At 38.2% G+C, this 17,587-nt stretch overlaps 1 protein-coding gene across 3 annotated transcripts in view; it reads left to right on the top strand.

Moving 5' to 3' along the window:
* The window catches only part of UQCC1 (ubiquinol-cytochrome c reductase complex assembly factor 1), a 95,900-nt gene that overhangs the window by 11,857 nt on the left and 66,456 nt on the right, over positions 1-17,587 (top strand). For 2 of the 3 annotated variants that reach the window (XM_028118798.2, XM_028118800.2), the window contains 3 exons: positions 1,682-1,786; positions 11,911-12,006; positions 13,521-13,628. In XM_028118798.2, the coding sequence (XP_027974599.1) occupies positions 1,682-1,786; positions 11,911-12,006; positions 13,521-13,628 (309 nt within the window). The remainder of the gene's footprint in view (positions 1-1,681; positions 1,787-11,910; positions 12,007-13,520; positions 13,629-17,587) is intronic. The other variant, XM_028118799.2, reaches the window with a different exon arrangement.

The following is a 17,587-nucleotide window of genomic DNA, read 5'->3' as shown; positions in this document are numbered from 1 at the left end:
CCATATGAAATAATGGCAATATTCTTAGGTCATTGGGTGGTGATTGTGAGCTTTAAATGAGTTTATATATGTAAAGTACCTAGAAAAGTGCCCAGCACATATCAAGTGCTCATAAGTATTACTAATAATTGCTATGAGGAACCTGTGCATTTTAGAGGGTAAATTACTTGTAAAGATCATATTAGAATAGCTGAGTTTAAACTAGAATCCAGATCTTTGGCTCCTAGTACTGTAGTTTATATGTTTTTTTTAATTAATTAATTTTTATTTATTTATCTTTTAGAGTGTGTGCACATGCATGTGCACATGAGTGAGGGTGGGGGGTGGGGGGCAGAGGGAGAGGGAAAGAATCTCAAGCAGGTTCCATGCTCAGCATGGAGCCTGAAGTGGGGCTTGCTCTCATCACCCTGAGATCATGACCTGAGCCGAAATCAAGAGTCTGACGCTTAATCTACTGAGCCCCTGGCAAAGCTTTTTAAACAGGTGCCCTGGCAAAGTGTTTTTAAACAATTTATGTATCCAGTCCTTATTATGGCCCTATAAAGCCTATAGGTCAAGTAGAAAGAAACCCCTTGGATCCCTGAGTTGGTTTCTAGAATAGAGATCTCCAGTACTGTGTACATGAATGCCATTTATACAGTGGAATGTATTTCAGGTTTGTAAAATAAAGCAGGCTTCTCATTTACAAAATGGAGCTCTTCTTTTCCCCAGCCTTGTCTTTTACTTTGGCTGAGGCCTTTCTGAGGTCATTTAATACCAGAGGGGAAAACTGAACTTCAGTCATAACTCTAACAGCCATTTAATCCTCCTCTTTTGTTTTGGAAATCAAATTGGCCTGCTGTGTTTTCCCACCCTAAAAATTTCAGCCCTAGGATCTTCATCCTTTTGAGGATGATAATGATCCCACACGGCTTACTATAAAGGGATTCTGTAAAGATCAGACAAGTCTGTGTTTACGAAAAGGCATTGCAAACTCTTGTTTAAATGATAATCTAATTGTAAAATGCCTGAAGTCTGCTTATTTTGTTACTTTTCTGAGAGGGAACCATGTCCCCCTTTTTGAGTCAGCCATTACTAGAGTTGTTTTGGTTCATGGATCAGGAATAGACAGGGGTTCATCTTATCCTTAGAGAGATGAGCATGGGGAGGTTTGGTCCTGGTCCTATTTTGGAAGTTCTCTTTTTTTCTTAAAAGATTTTTTTAATTTATTTGATGGGGCGCCTGGGTGGCTCAGTCATTAAGCGTCTGCCTTCGGCTCAGGTCATGATCCCAGGGTTCTGGGATCGAACCCCGCATTGGGCTCCCTGCTTGATGGGAGGCCTGCTTCTCCCTCTCCCACTCCCCCTGCTTGTGTTCCCTCTCTCGCTTTGTCTCTCTGTCAAATAAATAAATAAAATCTTAAAAAAAAAGATTTTATTTATTTGACAGAGAGAGAGCATGAGCGGAGAGAGGGGCAGAGGGAGAGGGAGAAGCAGACTCCCTGCTGAGCAGGGAGCCTGACACCGCACTCGATCCCAGGACCCTGGGATCATGACCGGAGCCGAAGGCAGACGTTTAACTGAATGAGCCACCAGGCGCCCCGGAAGTTCTCTTTTCATGTACCCTGTTCTGGCAGGATTTCTACATTTCTATACATGGAGTTGGAAATAATTCTTGACAGACACTTTTTTTCTTTCTCTAGAGGAACCGGATTAACATTTCCCAGTGGTTTCCAGTATGCAGCCGATTGGTACCTGTGTATTCTACACAGGGACAGTGGGGCAGGGCTCTGTCTGGTACTTTCCAGGTAAGGTTTGTTGTTCCTTTGCTTGGTATGAAAACCTTAGTGTTTATTTGCAAATGTCATATATTTATAGATTAACCAAACAAATTGTGTGATGGAAAAACCTCATGAGACCACTTCTGGGTCTCTGTGGTGCCAGCTCAGGACTGATTCCTACAGTATGGTGTCTAGGGCGTTGCTTCTAAATACCCCAGCAGTGGAACTTAGCCTAGGATACCATGCTACAGTCTGATGATTTTTGCTGTTGGGAATGTTCCAGATATTCGTCTCAGAGTTAACTTCGGTTTTCTTTTTGTAGCCACATTGTGCCACTTTTATTTGGGGGTAAGAAATGTTTCTTCCATTTTTTTTTTTCTTTTTATGAACGCCAAATCCAAAGGAACAATTATTTGAGGCCTTAGTTTACCATTGACCACATGATTCATTACCTTGGACCCTCCTTGAGAGTTTTTTCTCCTGATTTTTGTTAATTATACAAATAATTTAGTAATAAAGGAAATAAAAATCATCCATGACCTCAAACGTGAAAACATCTGCTGGTTTTTTTTCCAGTCCTTATGTGTGTGTATGTGTGTACTAATTTTTTCCTTAGATACCTTAACAAATATCCACAGAATTTTTTCTTCTGGTGTGTTTTCACTTATTAGAGCAGACATTATTCATGTTAGTTAGATTGCATAATTAAATTTTTTAATGGCTACGTGTTATTCTCTTAGGCTTTGTTTGATATTAAAATTATTTCCAATATTTTTTTGCCATTATAAGCTTTAATATAGTTACCATTTTCTTGATATATAGTTTTTAAAATTTTTAATAATTTATTAAAGATAAATTACTAGGAGGGTATACCCTGGGTCAATGAGCATGAGCAGTTTCTCTCTCCATAAGGAGGTTGTTTTAATTTATAGTGCCACCAGCAATGTATATATAACTAGTCTTTCATTATTAACTCCTCTGAATTGGGTGTTTTAAAAAAAATTAACTGGGTAGAAAATGTTACCTTGTTTTGCTTTTTTTTTTTTAAAGATTTTACTTATTTGACAGAGACACAGAGAGAGAGGGAACACCAACAGGGGGAGTGGGAGAGGGAGAAGCAGGCTTCCCACGGAGCAGGGAGCCTGATGTGGGGCTTGATCCCAGGACCCTAGGACCATGATCTGAGCCGAAGGCAGACGCTTAACAAGTGAGCCACCCAGGTGCCCCCACCCCCCACCTTGTTTTGCTTTGTATTTCTCTGTTTATCTATCAGGGCTAAACATTTTTCTATGTTTATCTTATATTCTAGTTTGTAAAAATCATAAGCTTGTATAATTTCTCCATTTATCTATGGGAATTTATTTTTCTTACTAATTTATATGAATTCCTTCTGTAGCCACTAACTTCTTTTTCATATTTGATGCAATTAAAAATATTTTTGATATAAAATTGTTACATTATTTATGTAAATATACCAAAATAATTTAAAATAGTGTAATTCCCTCTAGTGTGTAAGCCTTGCCCTTCTTTTTTTTTTTTTTTAAAGATTTTGTTTATTTGAGAGAGAGCAAAAGTGAGAGAGATCACAGAGGGAGAGGGAGAAGCAGACTCCCCACTGAGCAGAGAGCCAGATGTGGGACTCGATCCCAGGACCCTGGGATCATGACCTGAGCTGAAGGCAGATGCTTAACCAACTGAGCCACCCAGGCGCCCCAAGCCGTGCCCTTCTGAGGACGTTTTGTTTGTGCCTGTACTTCCTGGGCTTCTCACTCACCCTGGCACAGAGTAGGCACTAAATATATGTTGAATGAGTAAAGAATATGTCTGTACAGAGGAGGCATTCTACTTTGTGTAGTCATGCAGCTATTTCTTTTCAGAGTTGGGGTATGTTCTACGCATTGGAAACTTTTAATGGAATTTATCATAGAGTTCTAAGTCATTTGTTTTTGTGCATACATCGGTGGTGGAGGGGGAAACTCATCATGTGACTCTCAGACTTGTGCCTCGTTCTGTGAATCAGTAAACATTTCTTGAGTACCTAATATGTACCAGGTACTGTATTAGGTTCTGGGACAGCATTAAAGCAAATCATCCATGTAAATAACTTAGGGTGGTTTATCTCATGCTGACAAGATGTAATTTTAGCTAATGTAAATAAACTGGACATTTTGTCGTGCCTCATTGACACATTTTCCCACTTTGAGGACCCCTGGTTGGAAAACTCTGGTTTTCCTCAGGTACATGTCTGACAGATTTAGCTCAGAATGGAGAAGAACTTTGTGTTAATTAGAATTGTGGGGTCATGGAATGTGTGGCTTGCATTTTGACATAGTAAATTTCCTGTTACTGGAAGTATTCAGGCAATGGTTGGAAGACTGTATGTTAAGGGCATGACATAAAAGAATTCTTCATTGGTTGAGTCATAGTATCAGATGATCTGCAAAGTAATGTCCAATGCTATAATCCTGTTATCATTTTCCAAAAGGTAGGGACATTGTATTCTCATCTCTGTCTTTCCTAAATAACCTTTTGAAGTTCTGTCATACTTTGATGAGTCTACTTTAAAAACACTTTTTTTAGGGGCGCCTGGGTGGCTCAGTAGGTTAAGAGTCTGCCTTTGGCTCAGGTCGTGATCCTGGGGTCCTAGGATCGAGCCCCGTGTTGGGCTCCCTGCTGAGCAGGGAGCCTGCTTCTTTGTCTTCCTCTGGCTCTGCCCCCCACTATGTTCTCACTCACTCTGCTCTCTCTCAAATAAATAAATAAATAAATCTTAAAAAAAAAAAATGAAACAGGGTACCTGGGTGGCTCAGTCGGTTAAGCGTCTGCCTTTGGCTCAGGTCATGATCCCAGAGTCCTGGGATCAAGCCCCACGTCGGGCTACCTGCTCAGAGGAGAGCCTGCTTCTCCCCTGCCTGCTGCTGCCCCTGCTTGTGCTCTCTCCCTCTCTCCCCCTCTCTGTGTCAAATAAATAAAAAATCTTAAAAAAAAAAACAATAAAAACTTTTAAATTTTGAAATAAATTACACTTACAGAAAAATTGTAGAAATAGTAGGTGGCTCAGTTGGTTAAGCGACTGCCTTCGGCTCAGGTCATGATCCTAGAGTCCCGGGATCGAGTCCCACATCGGGCTCCCTGCTCGGCAGGGAGTCTGCTTCTCCCTCTGACCCTCTTCCCTCTCGTGCTCTCTCTCTCTCAAATAAATAAATAAAATCTTAAAAAAAAAGGAAGAAATAGTAGGGTTCCCATATACCTTTTGCCTAGTTTTCTCTAATGCTAATATCTTCTGTAACCATAGTGCAATTATTGAAACTAGGAAATTAACACTGATATAATACTATTAACTAATCTATGTAACTTAGTCCAATTTTACCAGTCTTTTTTCCATTAATGTCCTTTTTTTGGTTCTTCAACTTGAGTTTGTTTAATATTTTCTTATAATTAGGTTATGCAGTTTTGGCTAAAGTGATGTTCCCTTCTCAGTGCGTAATTACAGGGGATATATGATGCCAATATGTATTGTTACTGGTGATGTTAACTTTCATTACTTGATTATTAAGTTGATGTCTGTCAGGTTTCCCTACTATAAACTTACTATTTTCCCCTTTGTAATTAATAAGTACCTTGTGAGAAGATACTTAGAATCTATGCAGATATCTTGTTTCTCAGCATACTCCTGCTCACTACTTTTAACACCCACCAGTGGTTCTTTTTTTAAGATATATAATATTAAATAATTAATTAATTTAAAAGTGGGGGCCCCTGGGTGGCTCAGTTGGTTAAGCGTCTGCCTTCGGCTCAGGTTGTGATCCCAGGGCCCTGGGATTGAGCCCCACATCAGGCTTCCTGCTCGGCGGGGAGCCTGCTTCTCTCTCTGCCCCTCCCCTTGCTTGTGCTGTCTCTGTCTCTAACAAATAAATAAATAATAAAATCATAATAAATAAATAAAAAGCTGTAGTTAGAAAAATCACACAGCATTAAATTTACTATGTTAACCATTTTTTAACTATATAGTTTAGTAGTGTAAAGTATATTCGCATTGTTTCATTTTTATTTTTTTAAAAGATTTTATTTATTTATTTGACAGAGAGAGACACAGTGAGAGAGGGAACACAAGCAGGGGGAGTGGGAGAGGGAGAAACAGGCCTCCTGCCAAGCAGGGAGCCCGATGCGGGGCTCAATCCCAGGACCCTGGGACCATGACCCGAGCCGAAGACAGGCGCTTAACGACTGAGCCACCCAGGTGCCCCGTATATTCACATTGTTGTACAGTAGATCTCTAGAACTTTTTCATCTTGCTAAACTGAAATTCTATACCCATTAAACACTAATTCACCCCACCCCACTCCACCCCTGGCAACCACATTTCTACTTTCTGTTTCTATGATTTAGACTATTTTGGATACTATGTATGAGTGGAATCATACAGTATTTGTCCCTTTGTGACTTACCTTGCTTAGCATAATGTCCTTAAGGTTCATCCATATTGTAGCATGTGACAGGATTTTACTTTTTTAAGGCTGTGTAATTTTCCATTACATGTATATACCACATTTGCTTTATCCATTTTGATAAGCCGCCTGTCTTCGGCTCAGGTCATGGTCCCAGGGTCCTGGGATTGAGCCCCGCATCGGGCTCCCTGGTCGGCAGGAGGCCTGCTTCTCCCTCTCCCACTCCCCCTGCTTGTGTTCCCTCTCTCACTGTGTCTCTCTCTGTCAAATAAATAAATAAAATCTTTTAAAAATGGACATTGGGTTGCTTCCACATCTTGGCTATTGTGAATAATGCTGCAGTGATATAGTGTGCAAATATCTCTTCAAGGTCTTGCTTTAAATTCTTTTGGATGTATACCCAGAAGTGAGATTACTGCATTATATGATAATTCTATTGATGGTTCTTGACTGCAATAATCATTACTGTGGTGTTTGTATAATGATTTTCTGTTTCCATCATGACTATTATGTTTATGCTTGGAATTCTACCGTAAGGAAGAGTTGTTACTTCTCCATTTATTTATTCAATTAATTATATCAGTATGAGCTCATGGATATTTATTTCCCTCTATGAGTTATAATTCATCTTGCATATTATTAATTTTGTTGATCAAATTGTCCCAGGTTTGGCTCTTAGGAACTCCTTCAAGTTCCTTTCTACATGCTTTCATCATTTTTGAACATTCTTTGTTTCCTGGCACCACAAGATGTTTCAAGTTCATGTCGTATTTTCTTTTCTTTAGCCCTGGATTCAGCAATTTCTTTAAGGAGCCCTGGTTCCTTTAACTGGAGAATGGTATTTGGAGTGTTTAGAAATTAAGATATTTGTGTTCAGTGTGCAGACCATAATGTCATTGACCTCTACTTAAGTTTTTGAAAGCAGCTTGATATAGGGGAAAGAAGGTAGCTCTGAATATATGTTTAATCCCTCAATGAACTTTTCTTCTTTGGGCCTTAGTGTCCTCATTTCTTTCTTTTTTTAAATTTTTTTTCTTTTAAAGATTTTATTTATTTATTTGACAGAGAGAGACACAGCGAGAGAGGGAACACAAGCAGGGGGAGTGGGAGAGGGAGGAGCAGGGAGCCCGATGCAGGGCTCGATCCCAGGACTCTGGGATCATGACCTGAGCCGAAGGCAGACGCTTAATGACTGAGCCACCCAGGTGCCCCTAGTGTCCTCATTTCTAAAATGGGAGAAAATAGTATCAACTTTGTAGAGTTGTGAGATAATTTAAGTAAAATGTCAAGCATATAGGTGTGGGGTATATAGGAGATGTTCAGTAAATTGTAATTGCTGTTTTTTTTTTTTGCTATCTGTATGTTCATGTTACTTGGGTAAGTTTTATCCTCACTGTATAAATTGAAACTTAAAAAAAAATTGTCCTGAAACTACCTCAAGTTGCAAGCTTTCCCTGGGTCTTAGTTTCCTCATCTGTGAAATGAAAAGGTTGGACTTAGATCTATGAGATTTTTTCCAGCTCAACTGTTATTCTGAGTTACTCCTTAGTTCTTCAGTTGCTTTTTCTCCAAGCTCAACAGCCTCAATTCATTTTAACCCTTCCACTAGGACCTTTTATTCATCTCTTTGATCATTCCTCTGGTTCTTTTCTGGACCTTCTCCAGATTGTCCTTCTATTTAAAAAAAACAAACAACAACAACAACAACAAAAACCATTGGAAAAAAATCCACCTAAGTTTTATTGAGTGCTGACTCCATGCCCAGAATGATATTGAGCAATGGGACAGAAGATAAAAGAAGTATAAGATAGACTGTGCCCTGGGAGAGCTTATAGTTTTGCTAAAAGGATCAGTTATGTACACCATGATATTCCAGAATTGCTGGAGTCCTTCCTTCCTTCCTTTTCTTCCTTTTTTCTTTTTTCCTTTCTCTTCCATTCCCCACCCCACCCCTCCCTTCCCTTCCTCCCTCTTTCTTTCTTTCAGATCAGGGAGGTCTCTTTACTTTCAGAACCTTTCTGAAAGCAAAAGAAAAAAATAAGGGTCAAATCTTATATTTATTTTAATGAGGGGCTGCCTGCAAAAGAGCTTATCATTGGAGTTGTCTGGAATAGGTCTTTGCATTTATGTTATGCCTTATAGCTTGCTTATCTTTTTCACGTACACTGTTTTATTTGGTTCTCAAAACAAATTTATGACAAGCAGAGCTGGTTGTTCTGCTTCTGTGCTTTTCTCTTCCATTCTACTGCGCTTCCTCCACTTTGACTTCTCCCCTTCTCTATTCTGCTCACTTCTTAAGGCTTCTTTGTGAAGTCTTTTTGGATGACTATGTAATTCTTTTCCCCTCCAAATTTCTGTATTTGTTTATTACACACCTTTAAGCATTTTTGTACATTTTATTGAAGCATAATAAAAATATAGATAAGGCATAAATCATAAGTGTACAGGTCAATGAATCATTACAAAGTGAACTAACCAGCACCCAGATCAAGAAATAGAACCCAGGAAGCTCCTTGAGCCCCCAGTCATTACCCATAGCCAAGGTTAATCGCAGTCTTCACTTTGAATATCCTAAAATAGTTTTGCCTTTTAAACATATAGTAGGTACTCTATGTACAGTATGTCTGCTTCATCAGTATTGCTCTGTGTAGTAATAGTTTATTCATTCTTATTGTTGTATAGCATTTTATTACATAAATATACCATGACTCGTTTACATATCTATTGATGGGATTTGTATTGTTTCCAATTTGAGCCGTTAATAATAGTGCTGCTATGAACATTCTTATACACGGTTTTTGGTAAACATATGTACACTTTTCTGTTGGTGTATATACTTAGAAGTGGAATTGCTGAGTTTTATAGAATGTGATACTCAGCTTATGTAGATACTGCCAAGTAATTTTCTGAAGTGATTGTGCCATTTTACACTCCCACCAGCAATGTATGAGAGTTCTGGTTGCTCTGCCTCTTCGCTAACACTTCTGTGTATGTGTGTGTGTTGGGGGGGGGTACATGATCTTTAACCATTTTATTTATTTTTATTTTTTTAAGATTTATTTATGAGCGAGAGAGAGAGAGAAAGAGCATAAATAAGGGGAGGGGCAGAGGGAGAGGGAGAGAGAGAATCTCCAGCAGACTCCCACTGAATGCCGAGCCCCGATGCGGGGCTTGATCCCATGACCCTGAGATCATGACGTGAGCTGATCAAGAGTTGGATGTTTAACTGACTAAGCCACCCAGGTGCCCCTTTAACCATTTTAAAATGTGATATTTAGTTCTGTTTCTTGTGTAGTGAGTCTTCTTTCTGTTCTCCTTAAGACTATGAGCTGCTTGAGGATAGGAATTGCTTGTATCCTAAAACCTCACACAAAGACTTGCATGTTGTGGGCGTTTAATAAAGTTTGGGTGAATGAATGTATACATGGCGTATATGTAATTAAAGACAGAAGGAAATAATAAGAAATAACGATATAAGTGGTGGGGTTTGTTCATTCAACAAATATTTGAGTGTTTCCCATATCTAACACACTGTATTTGATTCTGGTAATATGCCTGGTTTCTACCCTCATGGTTCTTTTTGGTAGTGGTGATAGAAAATAAGCAAGTTTCATATATATATAATTGTACATTATAATGAGTACTATGAATGAAATGAACAGGCTACTGCTGTGATAGAGATAAGAAACTGTTTTAGATAAAATGGTCAGAGAAGGCCTCTTTGAAAAAGTGACATTTTAGTATTTCAGGGTATTTTTTTTCTTTTACAAAAAGTTGTTTATTGGTATCTTTTCATTTTAAAGAAAGGAAAAATTGATGCCTTTAAAGGTCAAGGGAATCTTTTTGCGGGGCAAGAACAACAAATAGTAAACGTGTCTATTTATAGATATGTGTAGGTATGGGGAAACTAGGTGGTGTTCTTGGTACTAGATACCTAGTTACTTCAGTATTTCAAATAGTGTTAATGTTAACTCATGAATAATGGTAGGACAGAAATATAGCAGTTGGTGAGACAATCACACAGGAATCCATTGGTTACTCCTGGAGCTATGGGAGAAGAGAAGGATCATGTAATCTAGTAAAAGAGAATTTGCGCCAAAGCCCAGATAGTTGAAATTGTTGTTGGTTGTTCTTTGAACCTGTTTGAGTGCTTTTTGTTCTAGATAAACCATTATATTGATGTATGTAATGTAATGGGAGGTGTTCTGTGTTTAGTCTGTTTTACAAAGCCTCCTTAATACCTATGAATTAAAGTGTAAGTGTCCTTGGGACTAACAAGGAAAATCCTAACTAATTTTTTAATATCCTTATTTGGAAAGAAAAGTAAATGGTAACTCTCAATTAGAAATTCTGTTTTTCCCTCATTAGGATTAAAGAAAAAAATCATTTTCATTTCATGTTTTCCCTCTCTTCTTGGAATAAACCAGAATTGAAGGGGTAATCCTCCTTCTGCTCCCTCACCCCTTTTTAGTAAAGAACATTACTGAGAATTTGGAAACTATTCCTAAATTCATCCATAATTTTACTACCTTACAAAATAACTCTTTAATTTCTGTATGTTTCTAGAGATGCCCATATGCATTCATGCTTTTACCTATAATTTTATACATTTAAGTGTTTTCATGTTGCCAGCAATAATGAGCTTTAATGTAAATTGTGGACTTTGGGTGATAATGATGTGTCAGGGTAGGTTCATCTGTTGTAAGAAGTGTCTTGTTCTGCTGGGGAATGCTGATAGTGGAGGATGTGAGTGTATGAAGAAGGGGTTTATGGGAGTTCTCTGTACTTCCTGCTCCGCATTGCTGTGAACATAAAATGGGTTTAAAAAAGAAAGTGTGTTAAAAAAATCTCAATGACTACATGATTTTCCATTGAATGACTTTACTGTAATTTAATTAACCATCTTATTGGACCCCCCCCCCCGCCCAGTTTTCACTCTTGTGAATAATGCTACAGTGAGGCTCTCTTACATGACTTTTTTTCCCTTGGGAATTTATTTTCAAAACTATGTTTATTGGTCTTGATTTTAATACCAACCTAATAGTGTTATTGTGAGTATTAAAGAAGGCAATATATGTAAGGCACTTAGCATAGTACCTGGCACATGAAAATTGTAAATAATGGCTGTTTTATTACCAAAGTACATTCAAGTGCAATGGGAACATAAAAGGAAGGCAATTCTGATCTGACCAACAATGATGGTGATTATGGTAAGGATGGAAGCTCCTATTTATTAAGTATTTTGTTGAAAGGTACTTTACATGTGTTATCTTCTTCAGTCCTCCCTACAACTGAGGTTCAGTAAGTTGCTCATGGCCACCCAGCTTATATGTGGCAGAAGCAGGCTTTAAACTTAAAATTGATTGTTAAGAGTCTTTTTTTTCCTCCCTTATACCACACTGCTGCCAATGTTTAGGTAGGTCTTTATTGCAACTCTAGTTCCTAGAGTTGACTCAGATTTATTTAGTTCCAGGTTTCCAGGACTGAATCCTTTTATTTATTCAGGTATCCAGCAGATGTTTATTGAGTACCTACTGCATACCAGGCACAATTTTAGGTGCCCATCTTGGATTCTTTTAGTGATCAGATCACCAGGAACTAGGTTAAGCAAAGCTGGAAAGATTCTATAGTCTTTACTTTGAAGCAGCTCTACTCAGAGTAATGCTCTCTGTTGCTTACATCTGTTTTTTTTTAATCCCCCAGTGGCCTCAGATGAGCCAGTCCCTAGAATGTGGTGGATCAGAACAGATTCCTGGGATAGATGTTCAGTGGAGTAGGAAGTATCACACCACAAATAAGGTGAGAATTATTAGTGTTCTCTACATTTATAGACTGCTTTCACACAGGTGTTCTTATTTGAACCTCAGCAAAATTGTTAGCTGGATGAAGGAAGGAATTTTATTGAATGCAGAAGGTGAGACTCATAGAAGTGAAGTGACTTGCCCGAGGTCACAAGGATAAGTGATAGACCAACTGAATATTTGAACCTAAAGCTTTTGATCCTGTGTCCTGTATTTCTTCTGTTGTACTGCCTTGCTTGGAAAGCACTTTAGAGAAGAAAGTTGTTACGGATTTTTTATATGTTAAAAGTAATGTAAAGATTTTTATATGTTAAAACATAATGTGTTTAATTAACTTTTGGAGAATTTCTTATTGATTATATAGCCTCCCTTCATTTGGAGAGGCTTAGCGTTAGAATAGGTTTTTCTTGGAGTTTATTTGCAAACTGCAAGATTCATATCTTTGATAGTCATAAATAAATGTGTTATAATAAAAAATACAAGTTTAGGAACATTTATTCAGTGCTTGCTTTGGTTGATTATGATTTTGAATGACCTTTGACTGCTTTCAGACAGGAGTTTTCTTTCTTTTTCCTGTTATGTTAAAAACATAGAGCATTCTTCTTCTCAGAATTCTTCTTTGAGAGATGCGGGTCAAGATTTCCTTTTAAAAGTACTCTTTTCCATAGAACTTTTATTCTCATAGCTCAGATCTGTCATTTCCTCAACATGGGTTCATAGGCATATGAGGTGGCTCTAAAATTTGAAGGATACCTATTAGAGTTCCAGATGTATTTGCACTGAGTGATAAGATGCCCAGAAAAATGAGAATTAGAAATTCTAGGTGAAAAAAAAAATCTAAGCAATAAAAAATACCCTTAGATCTAATAAGAAACAAAAGCATTCTTTTTTAAAAAATTCTTTTGCGGGGTGCTTTGGTGGCGCAGTTGGTTAAGCATCCAGCTCTTGGTTTTGGCTCAGGTAGTGATCCTCAGGGTGGTGAGATAGAGCCCCACGTCAGGCTCCACACTCAGCGAGGAGTCTGCTTAAGACTTTCTCTCTGGGGGCACCTGGGTGGCTCAATTGGTTAAGCGTCTGTCTTCAGCTCAGGTCATAATTACAGGGTTCTGGGATTGAGCCCCTTGTGGGACTCCCTGCTCAATAGGGAGTCTGCTTCTCCCTCTCCCTCTGCCCCTCCCCCTGCTCATGCTCTTTCTTTCCAAAAAAAAAAGACTTTTTCTCCCTCTGCCCCCCAAATAAATAAATCTTTTTATTTTTTATTTTTTTAAAGATTTTATTTATATATTTATTTGATAGAAAAAGAAGCAGAGGGAGAAGCAGGCAGAGGGAGAGGGAGAAGCAGGCTCTCCGTGGAGCAGGGAGCCCAATGCAGGACACAATCCCAGGACCCTGAGATCATGACCTGAGCCAAAGGCAGACGCTTAACTGACTGAGCCACCCAGGCACCCCAAATAAATCTTTTTAAAAAATTATCTTGCAACTAATTTTGTCCCCTTCTTTTTGATGAAATAGCTTTCTACTACCAAGGATTCCCCACAGCCTGTTGAGGAGAAGGTTGGTGCCTTCACGAAGATAATAGAAGCCATGGGATTTACAGGACCTTTGAAATACAGTAAATGGGTAAAATCTTTTTAAATTCTTCTTATTTTCTTTTTGGGCTTTGGGTCTTCTGCTCCTTAATAGGTTTTTTGTAAAGCTTCTGCTTTGTTTCTGTGAAATTCATACATTATTTTGAGAGCATTGAAATGTGTTGTCCCTCCCCCCATCCCCCATTCCGAGTCAGATCTATGTAATATGTGGATCTGGAATACTTTGTTCCCTTAACCTGATTCCTTAGAAGTATCTCAGGACAAGTCAAGCCAATAAGACTGGGCTTTCCAGGCTCTTGCTACATGATATGCCATACAAATGAGTGATAAGGAAGTAGATGGGCCAAATGTTTGGATGGGTAGCATTCTTAAGAAATATTACTCTTTGATGAATCCATATTCATAAATGATTTTTTTTTCACTAGGTCATTGTGACTTTTGTTAAAATTTTACTAATAAGCACTTTTAAATTAATTAATTCTGTAATTTATTATAATTCTTATTATGGAGGGATATTTGCTAGCTGTGTCATTCCTAGTCAAGTCTTGGCCTAGCACATTATTTGCTATAAATTCATGAATGTCTTCTCTGCATCAGGTGCATATTTGCCCCTGGGTTTTTATTTTTATTTTTATTTTTATTTATTTATTTCTTTTTAAAGATTTTATTTATTTACTTGAGAGAGAGAGAGAGAGCAGGGTCAGAGGGAGAAGCAGACTCCCCGCTGAGCAGGGAGTCCGATGTGGGACTCAATCCCAGGACTCCAGGATCATGACCTGAGCCGAAGGCAGTCGCTTAACCAACTGAGCCACCTAGGCGCCCGCCCCTGGGTTTTTATAACAGTGCCTCTAACCAATTAAAGTAATAAAATATTAGCCCAGTTATCTCCTGGTGCTAGCATTTCTCTCTAACTTTATAGCAGAAGTGCCTTTTAATACTTCTCAAGGTTGCTAGAATGTTGGATAAGTCTAATCAGTCGTAAGTTATATGTTAATCAAAGCAAGTCAACACAAAGCAGTAGGGAGGGCTTTTCTAGAAAACATCATAGCTTTGCCCCAAATGATCAAATAATGCCAGTTATACCATTTTAACAGGATGGATTCAAATTAGAATTTCAGTTTTATTACAGACTTGTAGTTTCTCCTTGCAAGGTCTGGTTCTCTTCCTAAGATTCTCACTGCAGCAAGTATAGGCTTTTCCCTATAATCTCTCTTTTACATAAATTCTGGAAAGCAAATGGTGATTCCACAAACATTTTGTTTTTAAGGGGCTTTGAAAAGTATAGAAGATAACACATATATATACTAGGTAATAATGATGTTCTTGAGACCCTAAGATTATGAAGTGCCTTCTTAATCATCAGCGAAATATTAGGTATATTCATTAAAGTTATCTTTTTTACATCTTAATATTTTGTCAAATGATAATCATTGGTATATGTGCTGCCAAAGAAAGCATGATAATCATTGGTATATTTGGTAATGTGTTTAACAAGAATCTTTTATGAAAAAAGATTTGTGATTATGGCATTTGGATTCAAAAACTTAAAATATGTGTTTTGTTTGAAAATTAGAAATTAATTAAAAGAAAAGGGAAGTGAGAGCAGAAAGAAAAAAAAGGGAAAAATGTACTGTTTTATTCATTTCTTGATGGTTGAGTTCTGCTTGGTTGCTACCATTGCTTTGTCTAGTCTGTTTTTTTATGATTCCAGAGGGAAAGTTGGCTACCATTTGGAGGATTACTAAATCATCAGGAAAATTTCTTCACTGTTGTAGTTTAAGTTAGCCTTTGATTTTTCTTGGTTCCTTTGTGACCTCACCTAATATTTTCATTTTAAAAGGCTTTATGATGTGGCAGTGTCTACTTTCTGTAACCTTCATTTTTTAATTTGTGATATCAAAACGTCAAAGTATGACATTCTAGTATAATTTGGGTGGGAAAACATAGGTATAACTTCCCATTTTGAAAGATTACAAGCCCTGGGTGCCTGGGTGGCTCAGTCGGTTAAGCTTCTGCCTTCAGCTCGGGTCATGGTCTCAGGGTCCTGGGATTGAGTCCCACATTGGGCTCCCTGCTCAGCGGGAGGTCTGTCTCTCCCTCTGCTGCTCTCTCTCTCTTTCAAATAAATAGATAGAAAGATTGCAAGCCTTTTTCAGTAAGTGTTGACTTAGTTATCTTTGACTAGACACTTGGATTGGATTGCACTGGAAAGATCTTTGAGTTTTGTGTTTTCACATGTCTTTCATTAGGGAGTAAAATATCTGTTTGACATCAGCAGTATCAACCATGTTTCCTCCATTTTTTTCTGTAGCATTTTCATATGTAGTTTCATTTTTCTTCTAGATTCATATTTAGGAATTTAAATGTAGCTTTTTCTTACTTGTTTGTCCTGAAATCATTCTTTTCCATTACCTTTATGTAGCAATATCAGTTAAGACAAGGACAACATTTCCCAGGTTCAGTCACATGTCATAGAATAGGCAGTTTCCAGATTAGCATAAAGCCAAAAAATTATTTCTGTTCTGAAGGATACTGTCAAACTGGAATGCATTCAGAAGTGGGCAGTGATGGGGCGCCTGGGCGGCTCAGTCAGTTAAGCGTCTGCCTTCGGCTCAGGTCATGATCCCAGGGTCCTGGGATCGAGCCCCATGTCAGACTTCCTGCTTGGCGGGAGCCTGCTTATCCCGCTCCTTCCCGCTTGTGCTCTCTCTCACTGTCTCTGTCACTCTCTCTCTCTGTCAAATAAATAAATAAAATCTTAAAAAAAAAAGTGGGTAGTGAGCCTTGTGAAGGCTTCAGGAACTGTGTTGGATGAAGAGTGGTTGAAGGAAATAGGGATGCTTACCCTGGAAAAGAGAGGACATGAGTATTCTTCTCAGGTATTTAAAAAAATAAATAAATAAAAAATAAAGAGACTTAATCTAACTAAAGTATTCCACTGGGCAGTGGATGTTTCGTGAATGTTACATGAAGCAGATTTACATTCATAAAACAAAAATCTAACAAGAACTGTCCTTCAGGGGGATAGGTAACCTCCCAAGGTCATTGGACTTGTTTGAACAGTGGCCCAGATGGTTGACTATGAATCAAGAATGCTGTAGAAGGAATTCCAGTACAGAATAGAAGGTTCAAATGACTTCAAAGCCCCTCCAACTTCCACACAGCTGTTAGGGCAAACCTTTTATTGCATTCATTTTTCATCTTGTAAGATGGCACAAGATGCATCAGTCAGTGGGAGAGCTGATTTTCATTTCTTAAAGCTGTCTGAGGTGCTTGTGTTTTCATCAGGGACACTGATGAAGTCTTCCAGAATTAGAATGAAATAAACATGAAGTCTTCTGAGAGCCAGAACGATTTGTATTGACTGGGTGGAATTTAGTCCACCTACCTCTTTAGCTTATATTAATGCATGAATCTTGGAAGAAATTCTTTCCCCAAGTTGTTATTTCCAGTCCCTCTGTGATGGTCTTAGGGGACTTGCTTTAGACATTTGTCCAGGAAAATGGCTCACCCAAGTATAAAGGCTTGGCTTCACTGCAGGAAAAGTGAGGAACTATAAAATGCTCCTGATTGCCACATTATGAGCAGTGTATAAATACCCTGGCCAGTCTGGTGAAGTCTTCATTATTTGTAATGAAGGCTTTCTTCATGAACATGTTGTGGGGGAAAACCTTCTTAAGGGAAGATTTGGGTCTTGGTGGCAAATCTGCCTTTCTCAGGCAGAATGATTAATTATCAACCTAGAGAACTCTCTATGTGAGAATCTGAAGGAAACTGTGGAGTTAGAGAAAAAAATAAAGAAACAAGCCATTAGGAATTTTACTTAAAATTGTAAATGTGTTGACATTTATATACCACTACCCATATTTGACAGATACTAATTTTTGCCATATTTGCTTTGGTTTTATTTTTTCCAAGATAAACTTTTACAGAAAATAAACCAGCCCATTTCTCCTTTCTTTTCTTTCTTTCTCCACCGAGATAATTACG

The sequence above is a fragment of the Eumetopias jubatus genome, unplaced genomic scaffold (assembly GCF_037043125.1).
Source record: "Eumetopias jubatus isolate StellerSeaLion01/CBP00866 unplaced genomic scaffold, mEumJub1_p1.0 scaffold_9, whole genome shotgun sequence".
NCBI classification, from domain to species: domain Eukaryota; kingdom Metazoa; phylum Chordata; class Mammalia; order Carnivora; family Otariidae; genus Eumetopias; species Eumetopias jubatus.
The sequence above is the reverse complement of the archived record's forward strand: the minus strand, read 5'-3'. Positions and strand labels throughout refer to the sequence as shown.